The sequence below is a fragment of the Acinonyx jubatus genome, chromosome B1 (genome assembly GCF_027475565.1).
Source record: "Acinonyx jubatus isolate Ajub_Pintada_27869175 chromosome B1, VMU_Ajub_asm_v1.0, whole genome shotgun sequence".
Taxonomy (NCBI): domain Eukaryota; kingdom Metazoa; phylum Chordata; class Mammalia; order Carnivora; family Felidae; genus Acinonyx; species Acinonyx jubatus.
Genome location: NC_069382.1, coordinates 128,182,727 through 128,203,609, shown reverse-complemented (window position 1 = coordinate 128,203,609; position 20,883 = coordinate 128,182,727). Strand labels below are relative to the sequence as shown.

The 20,883-nt window shown below is 35.5% G+C and overlaps 1 protein-coding gene across 2 annotated transcripts in view; it reads left to right on the top strand.

Annotated features, from left to right (window-relative positions):
- Nucleotides 1-15,753, top strand: part of MMRN1 (multimerin 1) — a 69,801-nt gene extending 54,048 nt beyond the window's left edge. For both annotated transcript variants that reach the window (XM_053217130.1, XM_015075760.3), the window contains exons 8-9: nucleotides 13,555-13,707; nucleotides 14,889-15,753. In XM_053217130.1, the coding sequence (XP_053073105.1) occupies nucleotides 13,555-13,707; nucleotides 14,889-15,310 (575 nt within the window). In that variant the 3' untranslated portion in view covers nucleotides 15,311-15,753. The remainder of the gene's footprint in view (nucleotides 1-13,554; nucleotides 13,708-14,888) is intronic.
- The last annotated feature ends 5,130 nt before the right edge of the window (nucleotides 15,754-20,883 follow it).

Sequence of the window (20,883 nt, the reverse complement as noted above, 5' to 3'; positions counted from 1 at the left end):
TGCATCAAATCTATCTCAGTGTCTGGCCATACCTAAATATTCCAGATGGCCAGGATTGATACTCACAGAGAGTTTCCTTTCTTGAAGATCCAAATATTGCCATTCATTCCTGCACTTACCAGGAATTAAAGGTGCTACTTTCCAGTTTGGATTTTCTGTGATATGGCCAGTGGGCAGTTGTCACTGAAAGTCACCATCAATGATTCACAAGATCTTTTTCTGACTGATGCAATAGAAGGGAAAAATTCAGAGTCCTCATCCCTATCAGTTCCTTGTGAGCCATCCGCATATTCAGCTACGTTAATCATGATTCCTCCTAGGCCAGTGCTGATAAGCTGTTCCAGTTGAATCACTAAATATTTGATTGTGTCTAAACAATATTCCCATATACACCAAGGGAGTTTCATTTCATCTTTGAAGATTTGTTTGTACAGCAATTGGCAGACTTGTCCCCGCAGAGAGGGTTTGGCTGCTTGCCTTCTAAGAGGAGCTGAATTCTGCTGCAACACGTCAGCAGCAACATCACTGAGGACGTGCATGCCCTCCTCATAAAACCACTGACTTTTTTTTGTGACCCTTTCCCAGTGCTTACCAAATATACTTAACTCTCATCATAAACTTCTTTTATTCATAATTGCCCCTTTAACCACTCCTCTTAAGAAAGATTACATTCTACATAAGACTTGCTGGTGTACTATACACTTCGTAAAATTATTGCTGAGGATATAAGTGATTTAGAAGAGAAAAATAGGAGCCTGGATATTTAACTGTTTTATACCATTTTAAAACCATATCTAATTTTTGTGACTGTGCATTGAGACAGTTATGATGACTATGGAGCACTGATTTTGGAATCAGGAAACCAAGATTCAGGTCCTGTCTGGCAATGTATTTATTTCTAACATGTCATTTATTTTTCTAAAACTTGCTTTCTTATTATAAAATATAGAATAATATATCTACCTCAAAAGTTTGTTTTGAGGATCATGGAACTAACTTGTATACAATACATCATTAAATTAGTTACATCCATATGACACAATTTTTTTTAGCCATACCTGATGTTTATGGTTTTTCTCTAATATTTTCAATTAACACTTGACATATAATCATTTACATATATCAACATAATTTACAGACTCATGGTATTCCATCATTCCCTATCTTTATAAGTCATTGTATTTTAAATTCAACATATGGGGGTGCCTGGGTGGCCCAGTCGGTTGAGCTTCCGACTCTTGATTATGACACAGGTCATGTTCTCACTCTCATAGTTAGGAGGTTGGAGCCCACATTGGGCTCTACAGTGACAGCATGGAGCCTGCTTGGGATTCTTTCTTTCCTTCTCTCTCTATCCCTTCCCTGCTTGCGCTCTCTCTCTCTCTCTCAAAATAAATAAATAAATATTAAAATAACTTCAACATATGTTTATAACTGAGTTAATGCCTATCATATAATGATAACTCAAAAAGAATAGGATATAAAATGTAAAGGCTTAAGTGTAAAAAAATGTATCTGTGTTAATAATTGCTGAAAAATACCTGCAAAAGTTTAATAATGGTCTTTTCCAAGGTAATTTCTACTCTTCATGTGTTTTTCCATATTATAAAAAAATGTGAGGTACATTTTCAAATATACCTCAAGATAACGAATAAGTTGGGGCACCTAGGTGACTCAGTTGGTTGAGTATCTGACTCTTGATTTCAGCTTACATCATGATCCCAGGATCCTGGGATTGAGCCCTGTGTCAGGCTCCATTCTAAGTGTGGGGCCTGCCTAAAATTCTCCATCTCTCTCCCTCTGCCCCTCTCCCTGGATTGTACTCTCTCTCTCTCTCTCTCAAAAAAAAAAAAAAAAAGATAACTAATATGTTGACTTCTGTACAAAATAGTTAACTGTAAGCTAATTAAATTTTGAAGGACAAGTGCTTGAATTTAGAATTCATGATATATTTTATAAGGTCTCCAAAACCACACACAAGTTTGGTGATCTGCCCGAAGCACTCATGGAACTCGGCATATAGTTATGTACAGAGCTAAGATTTATTATAGTGAGAAGATACCTGATAGAATCAGAGTGGGCAAATGATACAGGCAGAGTCTGGAGAAATCTTGTACCAGCTTTCTTATGCTCACTCTCTCCTATAAAGGAGCACACTTGTGTGTGTTCTTTCTCTAGTCCCCCTTGCCCCCCCCCACACACACACAAATGCAGTAATGTATGTGCAATATTTCTTACCAGAGAAGTCCTTCAGATGGTCAGCATTCAAGGGTTTTATTGGGGCTTGTCTTAGTCAATTCATGCTGCTGTAACAAAGTACGATAGATTAGGTGGCTTATAAACAATAGAAATTTATTCCTCCAGTTCTGGAAGCTGGAAGTCTCACATCGGTGCATCATGGTTGGGTTCTGGAGAGAACCCTCTTGCAGGTTGCAGACTGTACATGTCTTATATTCTCCCATGGCAGAAAGGGAAGGAGTGACAGAGCTCTCTGGGGTCTGTTTAAAAAAAAGGCATTAATCCCATTCATGAGGACTTCACCCTCATGACCTACTCACCCCCCCCCAGAGTCCCTACCTACCAATACTATCAGACTGGGGGGTGGGGGTCAGGATTTCAATGTATGAATTCTTAGCCAACACAAACATTCCATCTATAACAGGACTGGCCATGTAGGCACCCTCTGCCTAGCATCTACAACTGCAGACTCTCAGAAAAAAAACAGATGTTCAGGATACCCACATTGTTTGTACAAAAAGTCGGGGCACGGTGAATGACGCTTACCAATTAGGAAATGGCAAGAAGCCAAGTGCCCAGATGTGGGCTAAGGACAAAACCTTGCAAGCAGGCCTCTCTAAAGCTAGCAGTCTCAGGCCTGCTCCATTAATTCTTTTCTGTTCATGATCGTAAAGATATTCATTATGTCAGAATTGATTAGCAAGCCTGTCTGCTGGGGATAGTCTCCCCAGTTTGTGTCAATAAAACATACCAGTGTTGGAGAGAATATTAAATGTACTATTTTCGTTCATGATTCCTGGGAGAAGAAAAGACTCCCCAGATTTCCATGTGATTCTCCTTCAGATGGAAGGATGACAATTGAGGAGAGGATGCTGACAAAACTGACAGGCCCTTCCTGTACCTTGTCTTGGAGTAAAGTGTCCATGGTATCTGAGGCGAGCAGGCAGAAACTCATGTGTTTGATACTCACATCTGAACCAAAATTTGTTAACACATGGTCTGACACAAAAAAGGAAAGGGGACAGAATACCAAGTCCCCATTTACACAGACACCGAACATGCTTAGGTTCTTTCTCCTGAATCACAGGAGCTATTTCTACAATAGACTATTCTTTGGCACCCAAGAGTTGAAAACAGATTTGATTATTAACTGGTCCATAACTAGGGGCTCCTGGGTGGCTCAGTCGGCTGAGCATCTGACTTCGGCTCAGGTCATGATCTCGCGGTTCCTGAGTTCGAGCCCCAAGTCAGGCTCTGTGCTGACAGCTCAGAGCCTGGAGCCTGCTTCGGATTCTGGGTCTCCCTCTCTCTCTGCCCCTCCCCTGCTCACGCTCTGTCTCTCTCTCTCTGTAAAAAATAAGTAAACATTAAAAAAAAATTTAACTGGTCCGTAACTAAATACAATGAATAGATGTCTTTGTACTGGCATCAAAAACACTATAAATTGAAAATTGCACATGATAGTATGATTTCATACATGAGTTATCAAACACGAGAAGGAAAGGGTAGGGATTATTAAATCACATATTGTGAACTACTGTCTGAGCAGACATTATAGTTACATCTTGACAAAAAATTGAAGCATAAACATAATAGCTGTACCAAATTTTAACTGCACATGAAGTTTGAGAAACATTTGTCAATTTCACTATACATAGCTTAAAAGTGACCCTGAAAAGAAGTAATAAGTATTTTATTATAAGATTACTTTGAACTATTCAAATATGTTTATGTTGAATACCATTCTTTGGGGGGAAAATATGACATGTCACCTTTACTGATATCATTATTGATCGATTTATTTTTTTTAATTTTTTTAACGTTTATTTATTTTTGAAACAGAGAGAGAGAGACAGAGTATGAGCAGGGGAGGGTCAGAGAGAGAGGGAGACGCAGAATCTGAAACAGGCTCCAGGCTCTGAGCTGTCAGCACAGAGCCCAAGGCGGGGCTCGAACTCACTGGTCGTGAGATCATGACCTGAGCCGAAGTTGGACGCTCAACCAACTGAGCCACTCAGGCACCCTGACATTATTGATCGATTTAAACTCAAGACTCTTCAACTCCAAAAAATTACCCATAATATCATTACACAGTGTGTGGAGAATTAAAGAAATCAGTGAAAGAAAGCTATTGCATGGCATTGTGCCAGAATGATAGAGGAACCAAAATATACATCTACCTTTTACCAAAAAAGAAGGCCATTTTTATGGTTAATCAATGCTCCTTTAAGAATTCTTTTCTAGACTTTATAATCATAAGCAAGTGTTAAATTTTAAAATAGGTATGGATATTTAGATTTGAGAGGCATCAGCATAAAGACAGTGTTTTGAAACTCTGGGTGTGGGTGAGATAAGCCAGGGGAAGGTATGCATTCTACAGAGAGATGGGAAATAGAGCAGAGTCAGGGGAACAACATCCTCCAAGGGTGGTGGAGAAAGAGAAGTGAGGAGAGAATAGTGAGAAAAGAGCAAGAAGTAGTAGGACAAGCATACCTCAGGTGGATGTTAGCATCTGATTGTATTCTGCAAGACTGCCGTATTACTGGAAGTTATGAAAAGTCCTCAAGTAACCCAAATAGTTATCTGGGTACTAATGAGATGGCATCAACTCTACTTTCCAAATATCGCCTAAAATCAGTGACTTTATTGTAATCTAAGAAATGTTCTTAAAAATCTCAAATTGCATATCTACCTCTAGACCTTTAAAAATAGCTTCCTAGATTAAAGGTGCAGTAAAAGTATCAGATAATTTTTATAATTCAGTGTTATATTACCCCAAAGTGTTGTGCTCAAACTAATTTAAGCAGTTTTTCTCTTAGGGTCAAATAACTTAGGATTATTAGTTATTTGAAAATAGTAACAGTTCCTAACTGCTCAATTCGACAAATATAACTGAGTGCTAAATGGAATCAGGTACTGTTCTAGGTATTTTGGATACATCATAACTTTTTTTTTTTAAAGCTATCTTCCTGAAGTTTACACTCTAGCAGTGATAGAGGAAAAAACAATAAAAATATAAATTGCATTATATGTTAAAGGTAATAAATGCTATGCAGAAAAGGAAAAGCAGAGAAAGGTAAGGGAATCAGTGTACTGCAGGATGCACCAGGATATGCTGGGAGCAGATTACAACCTTATTAAATAAGATGATAGGATAGGCTTCAACTGATAGGAAAATAGTGAAGTCGTAAAGAAACTGGGAATATAAAGATAAAGAAAGCAAGACTCTGGCTCAGAGACTTTGTAGTTTTGTTTTAACAAAAGTTGATCATAGAGGATGTGCCTAGAGAGCAATGTGACATTTGGTTGTTGTTATGTTTTATGTATTTTTATTATTTTTAAAATTTTTCATATGCTGATGAACACTACATAGTTATAAAACTATTTTGAATATGAAAGAAATATAGCAAAGTATGTACTAAGCACTAAATGAATGCTATATGTTTTCATTATTATAAGGGTTTTATTTCTTATTAAGAACTGGGTGTTTGGGCAAATCTCATGTAAGAGGGAGATTTGAGCTGAACATTCATTAATCAACCATTTACATCCTGTGTTGAGTATACTATGTTCAGATTCATTCTCTTGGTAACAAAGATTTTTTTTTAACATTTATTTATTTTTGAGAGATGTAAAGAGATACAGCACAAGCTGGGGAGGAGCAGAGAGAGAGGGAGACACAGAATCCAAAGCAGGCTCCAGGCTTTGAACCCTCAGCACAGAGCCTGACATAGGGCTTGAACTCAGGAACCATGAGATCATGACCTGAGATCATGACCTGAGCTCATGTCCTGAGCTGAAGTCGGATGCTTAACAGACTGAGCCACCCAGGCACCCTGAAGATTTTTAAGCAGGAATATGGCTAATCATGTATGTGCATCATTAAGTTTGAGTTCTTTAGACAGACCAGTTAGAAAATCATTATAACAGCTCTGGCATGAATAGATGAAGACAGGAATAAAATGGAAGCTGGGAGTATCAGTTAAATGTGAATATATATTTAGTAGAAATTATCTAATTGAAAATACAAAGACTTAGAATGAAGAATAACAGCAAAGTTTGAATAAAGCATCAATCCCATAAAGATTTCCACTAATGGAAATAGGAACATTAAGGAGGAAGCACAGATATATACAGGAAAGGAAGTTTAGTCTGTGATACATTAGTTTAAAAATCAATTATTTCTGCAGCAGCGCCTGGGTGGCTCAATCAGTTAAGTGGCTGACTCTTGATTTCAGCTCAGGTCATGGTCTCATGTCTCATGGTTTGTGAGTTGGAGCCTGGCATCGGGCTCTGTGCTGACAGTGTGGAGCCTACTTGGGATTCTCTCTCTCCCTTTCACTCTGCTGCTCCCTGCCTCTCTCTCTCTCTCTCTCTCTCTCTCTCAAAATAAATAAACTTAAAACAAATCTATTTCTATCAAAAGTTCATAAGTTAATTAGTAATGTAAGCCTCAAATAAAAAACTGGTTTGCAGGTAAAAGTTGGAAATTACTTGCACGGAGGTGATGTTCAAGGACACAGAAGTAAATTAGAAAGCTAAAGAAAAAGAAAAGAAGATAAAAACATGGAGATATCCTATGTTTGATGAAAGCGAGAAAGAGAGAGAGAGATCAATGAAGGAAAAAAAGAGAAGGAGTGATAGGAAAGTATATGTATCACAGAACTCAATCTTTAAGAAAAAAGAAAATGAAAACAAACAAACAAAAAGAAAGCATAGGGATGTGGAAGGATGCACAGTCTGTGAGTTTTGACAAATGCAGTCATATGATCACCACAACAATCAAGACAGAGAACCTGTCCATCACCCATCACCCCCTCCAAATTTCCTTATGTACCTTTGTAGTCAGACTCTACCTCTACTCCCAGTCACTGGCAACAAGTGGTCTGTTGTCTTTCCTCACAGTTTTATCTTTTCCAGAATATTTCATAAATGAAACGCATGTACGTAGGCTTTTGAATCTGCCTTCTTCCACTTAGTACACTAGGTTTGAGATTCATCTGTGTTGTTGAATGCATGCCTTTTTATTTCCCAGTAGCGTTCCACTGCATGGACGAACCACAGTTTGTTCATGCATTTCCTAGTTTAAAGATATTTTGGTTATTTCCAGTGTGAGGTGATTATGAATAAAGCTGCTATAAACATGCATGCATAGGTTCCTGTGTGCACACAAGTTTTCATTTCTTTTGAATAAATACATAGCAAAAGCATAGCTTGCTTGTAAAATAAGCATAGTTTTACTTTTATAAGTAATGGCGAACCACTTGCCATTTCCACTAGTAATGTACAAGAATTTCTCCACAACCTTGCCAACCCTTGGTATCATCAATATTGTTTATTTTACCATTCAGTAGGTGTGTAGTTGTATCTAACTGTGATTTTATTTTGCATCTTCCTAATGACTAATAGTGTTGAACACATTTTAATGTGTTTGTCGTTTTTTAAATACTGTTTTTGATTAAATGCTATGACTTTTAAGAAAAAGGTGACAACAGTTGATGATATCTAATAGAAACATTTAATTTCCTAGGTCATGTCTTAAGATAAATGAATGATAGGGTCTCCTGGGTGGCTCAGTTGGTTAAGTGTCTGACTTTGGCTCAGGTCATGATCTTGTGGTTTGTGAGTTTGAGCCCTGTGTCGGGCTCTGTGCTGACATCTCAGAGCCTGGAGCCTGCTTCAGAATCTGTGACTCCCTCTCTCTCTCTGTCCCTCACCCGCTCTTGCTCTGTCCTTGTCTCTCAAAAAGTAAATAAATGTTTTTTGTTTTTTTTTTTAAAGATAAGTGAATGATAATTTAATGACAAGGTTAGAGTAAATCTTCTGGGACAGAGCGAATACATTTGCGAAGGATTGCTGATAGGATTAAATGAGTTTTAAAGCTATATTTGAAAGGCTGAGAAAAAAGATCCCAGAAAAAGTATCAAGAACAACAGATGTGAGTTAAAAAGAAGAACAAAAATAAAAACTGATGACTTGAAGGAAAAGTAGTAAAGATGGTCAGAAACAGTATTTCCATCCATCTATCCACCAATGGATAGAATATGAGTAATTAGAACAATGGGTTTGGAAACTTAATATAAGCAAATAAATACACTTCTCTAAGTTGTTGGCAAGGAGCATATGAAGCACTTTTAGAGCAATGGAAAGATAAACCTTATTTGAAAGGAACAATTTTGATAAATGCGGACACAGACTAATGCTGAAAGTTAATGTATCCATAAGTATGAGGGTGGAATCATTTTAGAGAGCATTGGAATTGGAATGAAAAATAAAGTCCTAATGTTGTATGGGAATGTTACCTTGACCTAAGTTGTGCAGTAGATTTGTACATCATACTCTTCTCTGTATATGACAAAACTGGCCCAGAGGCAATGTCAAGTTTCCTCGCTCCTCTTTGGAAACTCCATTCTGCCCCAAGCAGAGATCAGGGTTATCTTCCCTCTGCAATGTTATTGTTTAAGGAGGGAGAAAGAAAGAAAGAAGAAAGAAAGAAAGAAAGAAAGAAAGAAAGAAAGAAAGAAAGAGATCTTGATGCTAAAGCAGAACTAAGGAATAAAAATGCAAAATGAATTAGGTAAATACTAAATAAAATGACAGTAAAATATATTAGATAAAATGTATTATATATAACATTATATGTAATATAAATAAAAATAAAAATGAAGAAGACATCCATATAACAGGCCACTTCATTTTATTTATTTATTTTAGATTTATTCTTAATTTTATTTATTTTGAGAGAGACAGAGAGAGCACAAGTGGGGGAGGGGCATAGAGAGGGAGAGAGAGAGAATCCCAAGCAGGTTCCGTGCTGCCAGCGCAGAGCTTGATGCAGGGCTCAAACCCACAAACCCATGATATCACAACATGAGCTGAAACCAAGAGTCGGACACTTAACCAACTGAGTCACCCAGGTGCCCCTGCCACTTCATTTTTTTCATTAACTATCTATTGAGTAAGTGTTGAATGACCCCTGAGAAAGATTGAGGGGACAGAGTGGTAAATTCAACACACTCTCTCTTCTCATGGACCTCATAGATTTCACAAGTAATTATAATAGAGAACGACAAATATTAGCAAAGGCAGAGTGCTTTGAAAATGTAAGGAGTTCTCCAGTCAATTCAAGTTTTACGTGAACATTTATGAAATGTAGAAGTAGGATTAATAAGAAAGTGTAACTTGAGTACATATTAGGAGCCTGAAAGCAAAGACCAGAACAAATTGAAGCTTATGAAACATTCCAAGTCAACGGCAAAGGAATTTTAGTCATGTTCAGAGCAGGGAAATGAATATTGAAAGATTAGTTATGCTACTTACCCAAGATAGTAGAATGTTGAGTTGGCAGAACTGTTCAACTAATCATACTGACCTCCACCAAAGAAAATAAATGGCCTATAAAGAGTTTAAGAGGTTACTGAAGCCCAAGGTAGGAGAGAAGCTGTGGAAAGTTTGCTTGAGATGATTCCGTGTCTCTAGAAAAACATGCCAATGACATGATAGCATCAAACTCTACCTGGTCTTTGAAAATGTGAAGAAAGGATAGAGTGTTGGGCTAAGAATGTGGTCATCTATTCAATCTTTCATTAATCTGTTTATTCAACTTTATTTTATTATTTTTAGTTTTTAATTTCACTCCAGGTGGTTAACATACAGTGCTATTAGTTTCAGATGTATGATATAAATGATTCAAGAATTCCATACAACACCCTGTGCTTTGTCATTTCACTTTAAAAAGACATTTTAGCACTTGGTATGTCAGGCACCGTGCTGGTCAGTAGTGACACAAAGTTTAATAGAGGATCCAAGCCCTGACTTCACAAAAGCTCACAATCTAATCGAGAGTCAGGAGGATACGTGAGCAATTACACTACAGTTTGATAAATTCAACATGAGAACTTCTGAGCGTCTGACAATAAGACAATTAATGTAATTAATCCTATTGGCAGGGATGAGAGAAGATTTCAAAAAGAAAATGATGCTTTTAGGGGGTCTCATTTTTGTTGTTAATTCAAGAAAAAATTGCCTTTTGAGCACAAGCGTATGCAAGAACTTATAAAGATGCCTAACCACTTTTTAAGTATTTTAGTAATAAGGTAGAAATGTGAGTCGGATGATGTACAAAAGTAGATTTTAACTGATTGTATAACCATAAATAGTTTCAATTTATAAATCAATGTCAATCAGTCTTTAGTTGTCTGTTATAAAACTCTGTGCTTGACACTGATCCATTAAGTATTTTCATCAGTGACTTAGATGAATTTAGATAAAACATAAGTTTGAAAATGATGAAGCTGGGAGTGTTAATTTAAAACATTGTATACAGAATTAAAGAACAGTTTCTATGGACAGATGGTAAATCAAGTCTAATAAAATAAATGTAATTATTGGTAATAATTACAAATCCATACTAAAATGAATTAAACATGAGATTTTAGATAATTTCGGTGACATCAGAACATAGAAGACCTGTTATGACACAATGTAATGCAGTTGCAAAAATTGAAAATGAACACTTAATACTTATGTAATATTAACAAAATTATAAGGTCATTTCATTTCAGTATGAGGTCATAACGGGCAACTGTTACTGTAGCCTGTTCTAATTAGAGTCAATTCCCAATATATCCAGTTCTGGAAGACATGGCCATAATTTTATGTATCATGGTGTGGATTGTTTAAACAGGAATTTGGAGACCAGAGTTGTCTAAAACATCAAAGAAGGCAGAGAAAAGGACTTAAAACACAAGTGGCAGAAGCAGGTGCAGACCAGTGTGTGAGGCTCCCTGGACAGGTATTCAGTAGGAACATGAGATGCCCCAGAAGGCAAACCATGTGTATTCTCAGCAAGTTCCAGCTACTACAGCAATAGGAGCAATCAAACTCAAGTGAACCCCTCCTCCAGATGAATGAGCCTGCAAAGGAATCAGAATAAAGAATAAAATGTCATCCTCTGAAACAACTCAGAGAGAACAAGGAAATACCCTATTCCTAGAGGTAATGGAATGGGAGGGAGGAGAAGAATGAAAAGCACATCCTACACATTAAATAGAAAGCAAAGGCCCTGGTTTTATAGAATCACAGTAGAGCCAGTAGGAATACAAAAAAGTACATTTCTAGAATTTCTGAAGTTCTCCTTCCTCGAATAGGTTTGATCCCTGATTCATGCATGGGGGCAGAGTCTACAGGTGAGAATAGCATTTTCCAATCTGGGAAAATAAGACTTATAGAGCTGATCAGATTGCATAAATAATTCAGTGTCCCCTCAGCGCCACTGCACAGTTGATTCATTCTTAATGAAACACTGTAATTGAACACTACCCTGTGAGTCGATCACTGGGCTAGATTCGGAGAACATGAAAACAGATGAAGCCAGTGCTTTGACATAAAGAATTCACATTTCTATAGGTAATGGAGAATCACTGAAGTTTTTAAAGCTAGGAAGCAATGAGCGAGGTTTTAGAAAGATAGGTAACAGTAAATGGAAGGGTTTAATAACCTATTCACTTGGTTGAGAAATGATGTTAAAAAAAATGTAGGCCAGTTCGAGACATTTTTTAAAAGATAATACATACATGTAGTATTTTCCATAATGAGCAAAGTAGTTTATGGAATATTGAAGAAAATATATCAAAATAATTTAAACCAATTTCTAATTGTGTAATATATATTTTCTTTGCAAAAAAATTCTAATAATACAGGCATGTAGTTTGGTCACATTATATGTGAATTTGAAATACTTAAATATGAGTTATAATGTATATAAGATATTTACAGATCTCACTTCTTGAGAAAAAGGTTAAACAAAGCAAATAACCCTAAATTTAAAAATCAACAATCAGGATTAGAAATGAGTAAATTGTAAACTGTTTACACTTTTGTCACAAGGTGGCGCCATAGCGGTAACTGTGGCCGGTAATGTGTTCCCTAACCTTTTCTCTGTTTACATAATTATGAATTACCTTTATAACCATATTTATAATTTGAGGTTTTCTAAATAATTGAAATTATTCTATATCTAATGAGTGAACTGGAACTTTCTGCCTTCGGTAAATCAAATGGGTCAGAAATCTATCTCATTCTTTAACTGCTGTCTAATATTCCTTAGGAAAAGATACCTATAATTTATTTTACAATGAAATGGTCATTTAGGTGTCTTATAGTTTTTCACTAATGCAAATTATGTCATAGAGAACATTTTTTAACAATTCTCTTTGTATACATAGGCAAATGTCTCTGGATTTTATATTCTTTCAGGAGAAATTTCTGGCTTTGAGCACATGAGCCTTTTTAATTCTGATAAATATGGTTAAATTGTTCACTCAAATGTTCTAACAATTTAAGGTCTAACCAACATTGTATGAGAATGCCCATTTTTTTCCATAACTGAATATTTTCTGTCTTCTTAAATGTTGCAACCTGATATAAAAATGGTGGTGAAAATTTACTATTCCTTAATTAGTGAAGTTGAATAGGCTTTAAAAATGTTAATGAACTTTTGTGGGTTTTGTTCAGTATTTGGCCAGTTCATATCACTTGTCCATTTTTCACTTTTTTTCCCACAATCCTTTGGATTGATCAGAGCTTTTCATATCTTATGGATATCGTTCGTTCGTTGTGTTTGTCAAAAAATTTTTCTCTTAATCTGTCACTCATCTTTGAACCTGATGATGATGACTTTCACTGCAAATGTGTTTTGTTATTGGGTGGTCAAAGGTCAGGATTTTCTCTTATGGCTTCTGGATCTTTGTTTTGTTTTGCTTTGAGTTCTCCAAAATGTTACAGCTCTACAAAGATATTCTTTTCACTTGATTGTAATATCATTGTATGGATTGTTTGGGTTCATGTTTTTGTTTTTTTATTTTTTATTTTCTTTTTACACTTAGTGTTTTTGTATGCGGAAAGTACGTTTTTACGAATATTTAATTTATATTAGCACCATGTATGTACCCACGTTTTTCCTTCTCCAATGATTTGAAGTACTACCTTTATCAGTTCCAATATATATAAGTCTGTGTCCAGATAGCCTATTCTGTTCTACAGTTAAGCAAAATCTTAACATTTTCACGCAATGGATTGTCCCCACTTTGAATATCACAGAATGACCCTCACTTCGAAGAAGCAGTAAAAGGAGCTCAGAGAGTTAAGAGGTTTCATGAAGTCCTGGGACTATACTGGCGGCCAACCTGGGCCTGGGAACCCATTTTTCTCATTTCTGCTTCAATGTTTTTCCCATTCAACTGCAAACTATAATTTAAGATCAACAAGAAAATAGGTCACTTTCAGCCTCTCTTATCTCGATTCTTTCTTTTTCAGGAACAGAGGGGTATTCAGACTGCAGTAGGTCCCCATGCCAGAACGGAGGCACATGTATAAACGGAAGGACTAGCTCTATCTGCGCCTGCCGACATCCGTTCACGGGTGGTAACTGCACCATCAAGCTGGTGGACGAAAATGCTCTGGCTCCAGGTAGGAAAGCGCACGCAGCCTTGGATTCGCTCAATGTCATAAAAACATTGTTTGAAAATATTCGCAACTGATTAATCTGGACTCTTGTGAGGATTAATTCCTTTTACTTCTGAAATTTACCGAATGACATACATGATTTACAAGCGGAAATGTCTGGCAGGTAAATCCATATTGATGTACCCTTGTTGAAATTTTCAATTTTGATATAATAGAGGCAGTCTTTTTTTTTTCTTGTACATCTTAAAAGAAAACATAGATGTACATACCTGATTGATATAAACTTTCTTCTCAAACAAGTACAAGAAATATACCTTTGATTCATATCAGATATGGTCGTTTAAATGAAGCTTTAATAAGTAATTAGCAGCATGTCTTCTATGAAGGTTAAGCTAACAGTGCCATTGTGACTGGGTGAGACTTAGAATATGCTCAGACGTACTAAGTAGAACCAAATGCCTTTTTTGTCCATTTACCTTCGTAAGTATTGCTTGTTACAAATTAAGAGTGTACCATTTCTGATTTTTATACAAGAAAATATGTGCAATATTTAAAATATATTTTCTTTAATGATGGCAAAAACATATTTTAACTCAGGCTTTCTTCAATAATATGCTGCATGCCAAAGAGTAAATGTTTTAGTCTATTTTTAAATCTCAGCCTTTGTAAGTACATTTGGCATTAATTACATAGAAAAGTGCTTTTGTCTACTTCTCTATAGTGCATATGACTTCGTCTGGCTTCCGTTTTAGCCTCTAGAAACTGTTTGACAAGGTGCTGGAAAAATTGTTTCTACATCATGTCAGCTTCAATTCCTACTAGGGGCTTTAAAACATGCTGGCATAACATAATAACCATAGAGTGCTTTGAATTTCTTTATCTCTGGAGAGATCAAAGCAACAGGCAAATTAATCTTTGAGGCATTTCTATGAGGGATGTATTAAGCGTTATTATCATTCTATCCGGATCTGAATGGAGAAACTGAGGCTCACAGAGGGCAAATGATTTGAGATAAGCCAGCCAAGAGGCAGGCATATCTGCCTATGCCCTTGTTAAATCTGATGAATGACCTTTTTCCTTCTGGTAGCCCTTTTTATAACTGAGATAAAATGATAAAGAAATGGGGAAAGACAATATTTAAAAAAAAAACATGAAAATTGACTCCACTTTTTTTCCTCTAACAGATTTTTCCAAAGGATCTTACAGATATGCACCGATGGTGGCATTTTTTGCATCTCACACATATGGAATGACTACACCTGGTCCTATATTATTTAATAATTTGGATGTCAATTATGGAGCTTCATATACTCCAAGAACTGGAAAATTCAGAATCCCATATCTTGGGGTGTATGTGTTTAAGTATACCATTGAGTCATTTAGTGCCCATATCTCTGGATTTTTAGTGGTTGATGGAAGAGACAAGCTGGCATTTGAATCTGAAAATATTAATAGTGAAATACGCTGTGATAGGGTTTTAACTGGGGATGCCTTATTAGAATTAAATTATGGGCAGGAAGTGTGGTTGCGACTTGTAAAAGGAACAATTCCAGCCAAATTTCCCCCTGCTACTACATTTAGTGGTTACTTGTTATATCGTACATAAATTAGTATGAAAGACAGACTATCACCTTCACTGAGAAGCAGCCAGAGTTTTCCTTTATCTTTGCATGCACATCTGCTCTGTTTTTGGCTTTCTACATGAAATGAAAATCAACTTTTCTTTTAATCTGAGTAAGCCTGTAAGTTTGTTTATGTCATAAAATTATTTCACTATCTCTCGGATAACCTGTATACGAAGAAGTTTTGCTCGTAAAGGGATTTAGTGACACAGAAAACAAAGTGCATTTGTTGACATAATGATTTTTGTCTTCTCCAGTTAAGTAGTTTTAATATAATGTAATATGATTAAATGGCAATCATTCGATTTTGTCAGGCACAGTAGTCTCTACAATAAAATACTTAGCTTTTGTTATTCCCTATGTATATAAATATATAACATACATTTCCTAAGTTCAAAATTCAAATAAATTACTGAAAGACTGAGAAGTGTTTTGTTGTTGTTGTTGTTTTAACTTTGATTTTTACTCTTCATTATTGGATTGATCAGTTTTATATATTAAAATTTTCATTTGTAATCAAACTTAAGAAAGTTGTATTTGAAGCTTGAAATATGCTTAACCACCATTCTCTGTAATTTAGAGGTTAAAGTAGTAATTGACAAATAGTGGAACATTTACATCTATGTCTAAGCATGTATAAGTGGTCCTTTTACCTGCCTCCATTATACAATATCTACACGGAAAAAATAAAAGTTTCCTCTGACGAGTATCCTTCCAAGGCAGTGCAATCAGGCCTGCTCATCTTCTTTTAAAGGGGACATAAAATTCCAGAGTAATACTACGATTTATGTGATGTTCACTCTGTCCTGATTCTCTTCTAAGGAACTTACATGGAATGTCTCCTTGATTCCTCACAAAAACTCTTGTAAAGTGGGTATTATTATTATCATGTTTACAGTTGAGGAAACAGACACGGGGAGATTATAGGATGGACCAAGCTCCACAACCAGCAAGGACTGAGGCCGGATTTAGAACCAGGCCGGGTCTTCTCCAGAGTGGAGAGTCACCCTTCGTCTTTATTGCCTCCCATATATGTACCGCAATTTACTTGACCTCTTTAGCTTGTTTAGAGTATTTTATTATAACACCGTTAATATAGTGGACACCGTTAAATATACATTTTTTTCATGTTTAATAAAGTATTTCTGAAGAATAGGTTCCTATAAGTAAATAGTAAAAATAATAATGAAAAAAAGTCTGGCTTGGCAAACATTCTTCAGGAATTAATTTACTTATTGCTCACTAGAATCCTATGATATATACATATTAGACCAATGACATACATATTAAGTATTATCATCCTCTTTCTACTGTTAAGAAACTGAGGCTCACAGAGGGTAACTACAGCAAACTATGGGAAATTTCTGTAATAAAGGACTAGCATATTTTTCTTATTTTGATAAGTACTATCAAATTGCCCTTGAAAAGATTTGTGCTGATCCATAGTCCCCTTTTGCTCATGTAAAAAAGCATTCTTTAGCTCCTCTTCACCCTCATCAAAATTCACAATTTTTAAAATATTGCCAATCTTGAAAGTGAAAATGATGTTTTCTTATAGCAGAAACTTGAGAAGAATTCAAATTGGCCAAAACTTGAAAACATATGTCCATACAAAGACTTGTACATGAATGTTCATGGGAGCTTTATTTGTGATAGCCAAAAACAAGGTACCGCCCACATGTTTAGCAACACATGAATGGTTAAGCACACGCTTGTATATCCATACAGTAGACTGCCAAGCAATTAAAAGGAATGAACACGCAACAACATGTATGAAACTCCTAATAATAATGTAGGAGAAGATTTCAAACTGCAACCTGATAAAACTTGGCCAACCCTGCAGGAAAGTATAAAGTGAGTTGTTTGTTTTTTTTAATGAGTTATAATTGACATATAATACCATATTAGTTTTAGGTATACTATATGATGAATTGGCATATGTACATATTGCAAAAGGATTACAACGAGTTTACTTAACATTCATCATTTCACAGGGATGCCTGGGTGGATCAGTTGGTTAAGCGTCCCACTTTAGTTCAGGTCTTGATCTCACGATTCCTTAGTTCAAGCCCTACATCGGTATCTGCGCTGACAGCTCAGAGCCTAGAGACTGCTTCCTTGGGATTCTGTGTCTCCCTCTCTCTCTGCCCTTCACCCACTCACACTCTATCTCTCTTTCCCTCTCAGAAATAAATAAACATTTAAAAAAATTCATCACTTTACCTAATAGTTTTTCCTAGTGATGAGAACATTTAAGAATTACCCTCATAGCCACTTTCAAATATACAATCCAGTATCGTTAACTTTAGTATTGCCCATCAGAATCTCATGTTGAGCTGAAATGGCTGGGGATTCACACCCTTGCCTCACTCAGTAATAGACTCAGGCTGTCAGGGAAGAGTATGAGCTAGATACTGACAAGTGGAGGCTTGGTGACTCACAATTCTGTTATGTGTAAATGGGTCATTTTCAAAAATATTTATTATGTTTTGATAGTTTCTTTAGTGCCTGCTTAAAATTGCATCACAATCTAAACTGTTTTTCATTTTATTTTTTCAAGTACTCATAGATTAAATACAATTTTTGTCTTACAGAGACACTTTCAACATAGATTCTAATGATCTCAACATACTTTAATATTAGCAAAACAGAAGGAAGTAAATCATTTGACAATATTTTTCATTGCCATGCACAATTTAGTTAATTAAGTTTGTAATTAGATAATTAAGAATATTTAGCATCAAATGATGCTTTGGTGTTTGGAATTTTAATTATTAATATAATCCTTTGTTTTTAGACATATTTTAGAAATACATAAATGACAAAGAGGCATTGTAGTGACTTTTAAGTTGCTGTAATCTTGTTTGGCTATTTTTTTTTAATCCAGCCAGTATAATGTAAGACAATTAATTTAGTATGTTATGTTATGTTATTGTTATGACCAAACTTACTCATGGATAAAAAATACAGCACTGGAGTTTTCTTGATTTCTCCCATGGAGACAGCAACTTGCATGGCTATTATTTTGTACATTGAATTGCAGAGCCCTTCTCTGTCACAAGACCTTCCTGCCCAGCAAGCTCCTGAAGTACAATACGACCCTAGTTACTCATAACAACGTCCTATGCATTCATTCACCAATTATTTAATAAATACCTACTTCATGAAGGCAGGATAGATATTTTTAAATAATATAAAAATAAATATCAAATAAATCAGTACAGACGGATGCTACATTTGAAATACATTATCCAGAGTCATGCTGGCATTTACTACCAACAAAATCATCAGCAGCTCTGTCACAATGGGAAATGTATCTTTAATAACCATCCCCTCTTTTTCTGCATCTCTGACCAAGCTTCCACTACCTCCTTTGGATCACTCAAGAACTGAGAAAGTTCAGATTCAAAGCTAAGTGTGCCTAAATTACTCTTCTTTATTCTCTTTCATAAGTCAAAACTCTTATTTTAGAAGAATGAACTAATAAGATTTGAGCGTTAAGAAGTGACAAGCTTAATTTATGAAAATAAGCCATGTTGATTTTTGGTTGACTAGCCTATTTAATCTTCTTAGAGGGGATTTTTTTGTTATTATTCATCTGTTTCAAAATTTAAATTCACTGAATCAAATGAATTTGTATTTGTAGAAGTTCAGTTACATTATATGTAAATATATTATTTATAGTATATATTTACATTATATATACATTCAGTTACATAATAAAAAAGTTAAAATTTTCATTTATCTAATATATATCTAATATAAATATATACCTTTATCCAACATATAAATTATAATATATATATTTATAAAACTTAAGTTTTTTATCACATACTTTTCATCCAAGTCTAAAGAAAATGTACAGACAACTTGGTACCTTTAAAAAAAAAACAAACATTGCTTTTAGTGCCAACTTTTTCATATTAGAAGCAAGTTGAATAATATTCTTTGTCTTCATTAAAGGCGATCTTTAATGTAACAAAATTTTCCATATTATTCAAACCTGTTCGTCTTTCTACCCTCTATCCTTGCAAGGCACGTGCAGGACACATTAAAGCAGGAATGATCAACATGCTCGTGTTAGACTGTGGCGTTGATCTCCCCCGTCGGAGGCAGACATGTTTGCTGCCCCAGTGGTTTCAAACCCAAGGTTTCATCAACAAGCTGAGGAGGGTTCTAAAATCCCTTCCCTTGAGAGCTTTTACCACAGCTCAGTGAGAATTTTCAATGAGCTGTACCGCGTTTGTGTTTAGAGAAAACAACAACAAAGTAGCATTCATTTCTCTGGCCTGACATCCTAATTAAACAATCCCAAACTCCGGGAAAAGTCCAAATTTTAGAGTTTTTGTTACTTTTTCTTTTCTTTTCTTTTCTTTCCTTTTCTTTTCTTTTCTTTTCTTTTCTTTTCTTTTTTTTTTTTTATGGATTGCTTCGTGAATTGTCAAAGGCTTTAGTCAAAACATTTTCCGGTTACCAAGTGTTGAATGTAGTAATATTTAGAATATTTTAAAATCTTACTTTCATGGTTGAAAACATATCAGTCTATAGCAGATCCTGGTTGTAAGGTGATTTTTCCTTTTAGATCCAAATAGAAACTTAGAGCAAGCCCACTGAAGAGCACAGTAAAAGTGTTACCTGATACAACCTACGAGTTAGTGGTTTGTTCATTTTTTCTTTCAGTGTCTTTTCATTGTATTTGAATCTAAATCCAAAGATTTGGATTCATACACTTACTTGAATTTCTTATTTTTCAGATTAAAATTAATACTATATCAGATTCATTCAAGTTAAGAGTGAAAATACTACATGACACAATGCAAAGGGTGGGTGTTCTTATAAATACTATTCTACTTTCCTTACTGCAGCCACTAATTAACAAAATGACTCACTAGATTCTTCTTACCAGGATACGATTACAGATAGTTCTAAACTTTTATTTTATTTTTTTGTAATTTACTCCCCTCATGTATCTTTGCTGTCACCATCATTACCACTAAAGCATTTGACTGTGCATAGTTTGCATAAAGAGGACCACATGTCTATTTCTTTATCTATAATGAAGTCTGTGGATTAGGATGACAGTAATTTGTTAGAAAACATGTGTAGAAAGAATTCATTTATTTTTATTACCTAGCCATTTTCAAAAATGATTTGAGCTTGCTAGATGGATAATAAATGAGAAAAATATCAAACTTTGACAAAGATAGTGGCTACTTATACATCAAATACATGTCAAGGACATGTACTTTTTAAAATGTTTCTTCATTTATTTTGAGAGAGAGAGAGAGAAAGAGAGAAATCAGTGGAGGGCACAGAGAGGGAGAGACAGAATCCCAAGCAGTCTCCACACTGTCAGCATGGAGCCAAGTGTGGGGTTCTATCTCATGAACCATAAGATTATGACCTGAGCCAAAAGCAAGAGTTGGACGCTTAACCTACTGAGCCACCCAGGCGCCCCAAGAACATGTCTTTTTTAATCTTGATTTCTTAGATATATTCACATGCACTGATTTTCATGATTTGTCACGGAGTTATCTTGCTGTTAACAAAGAATATC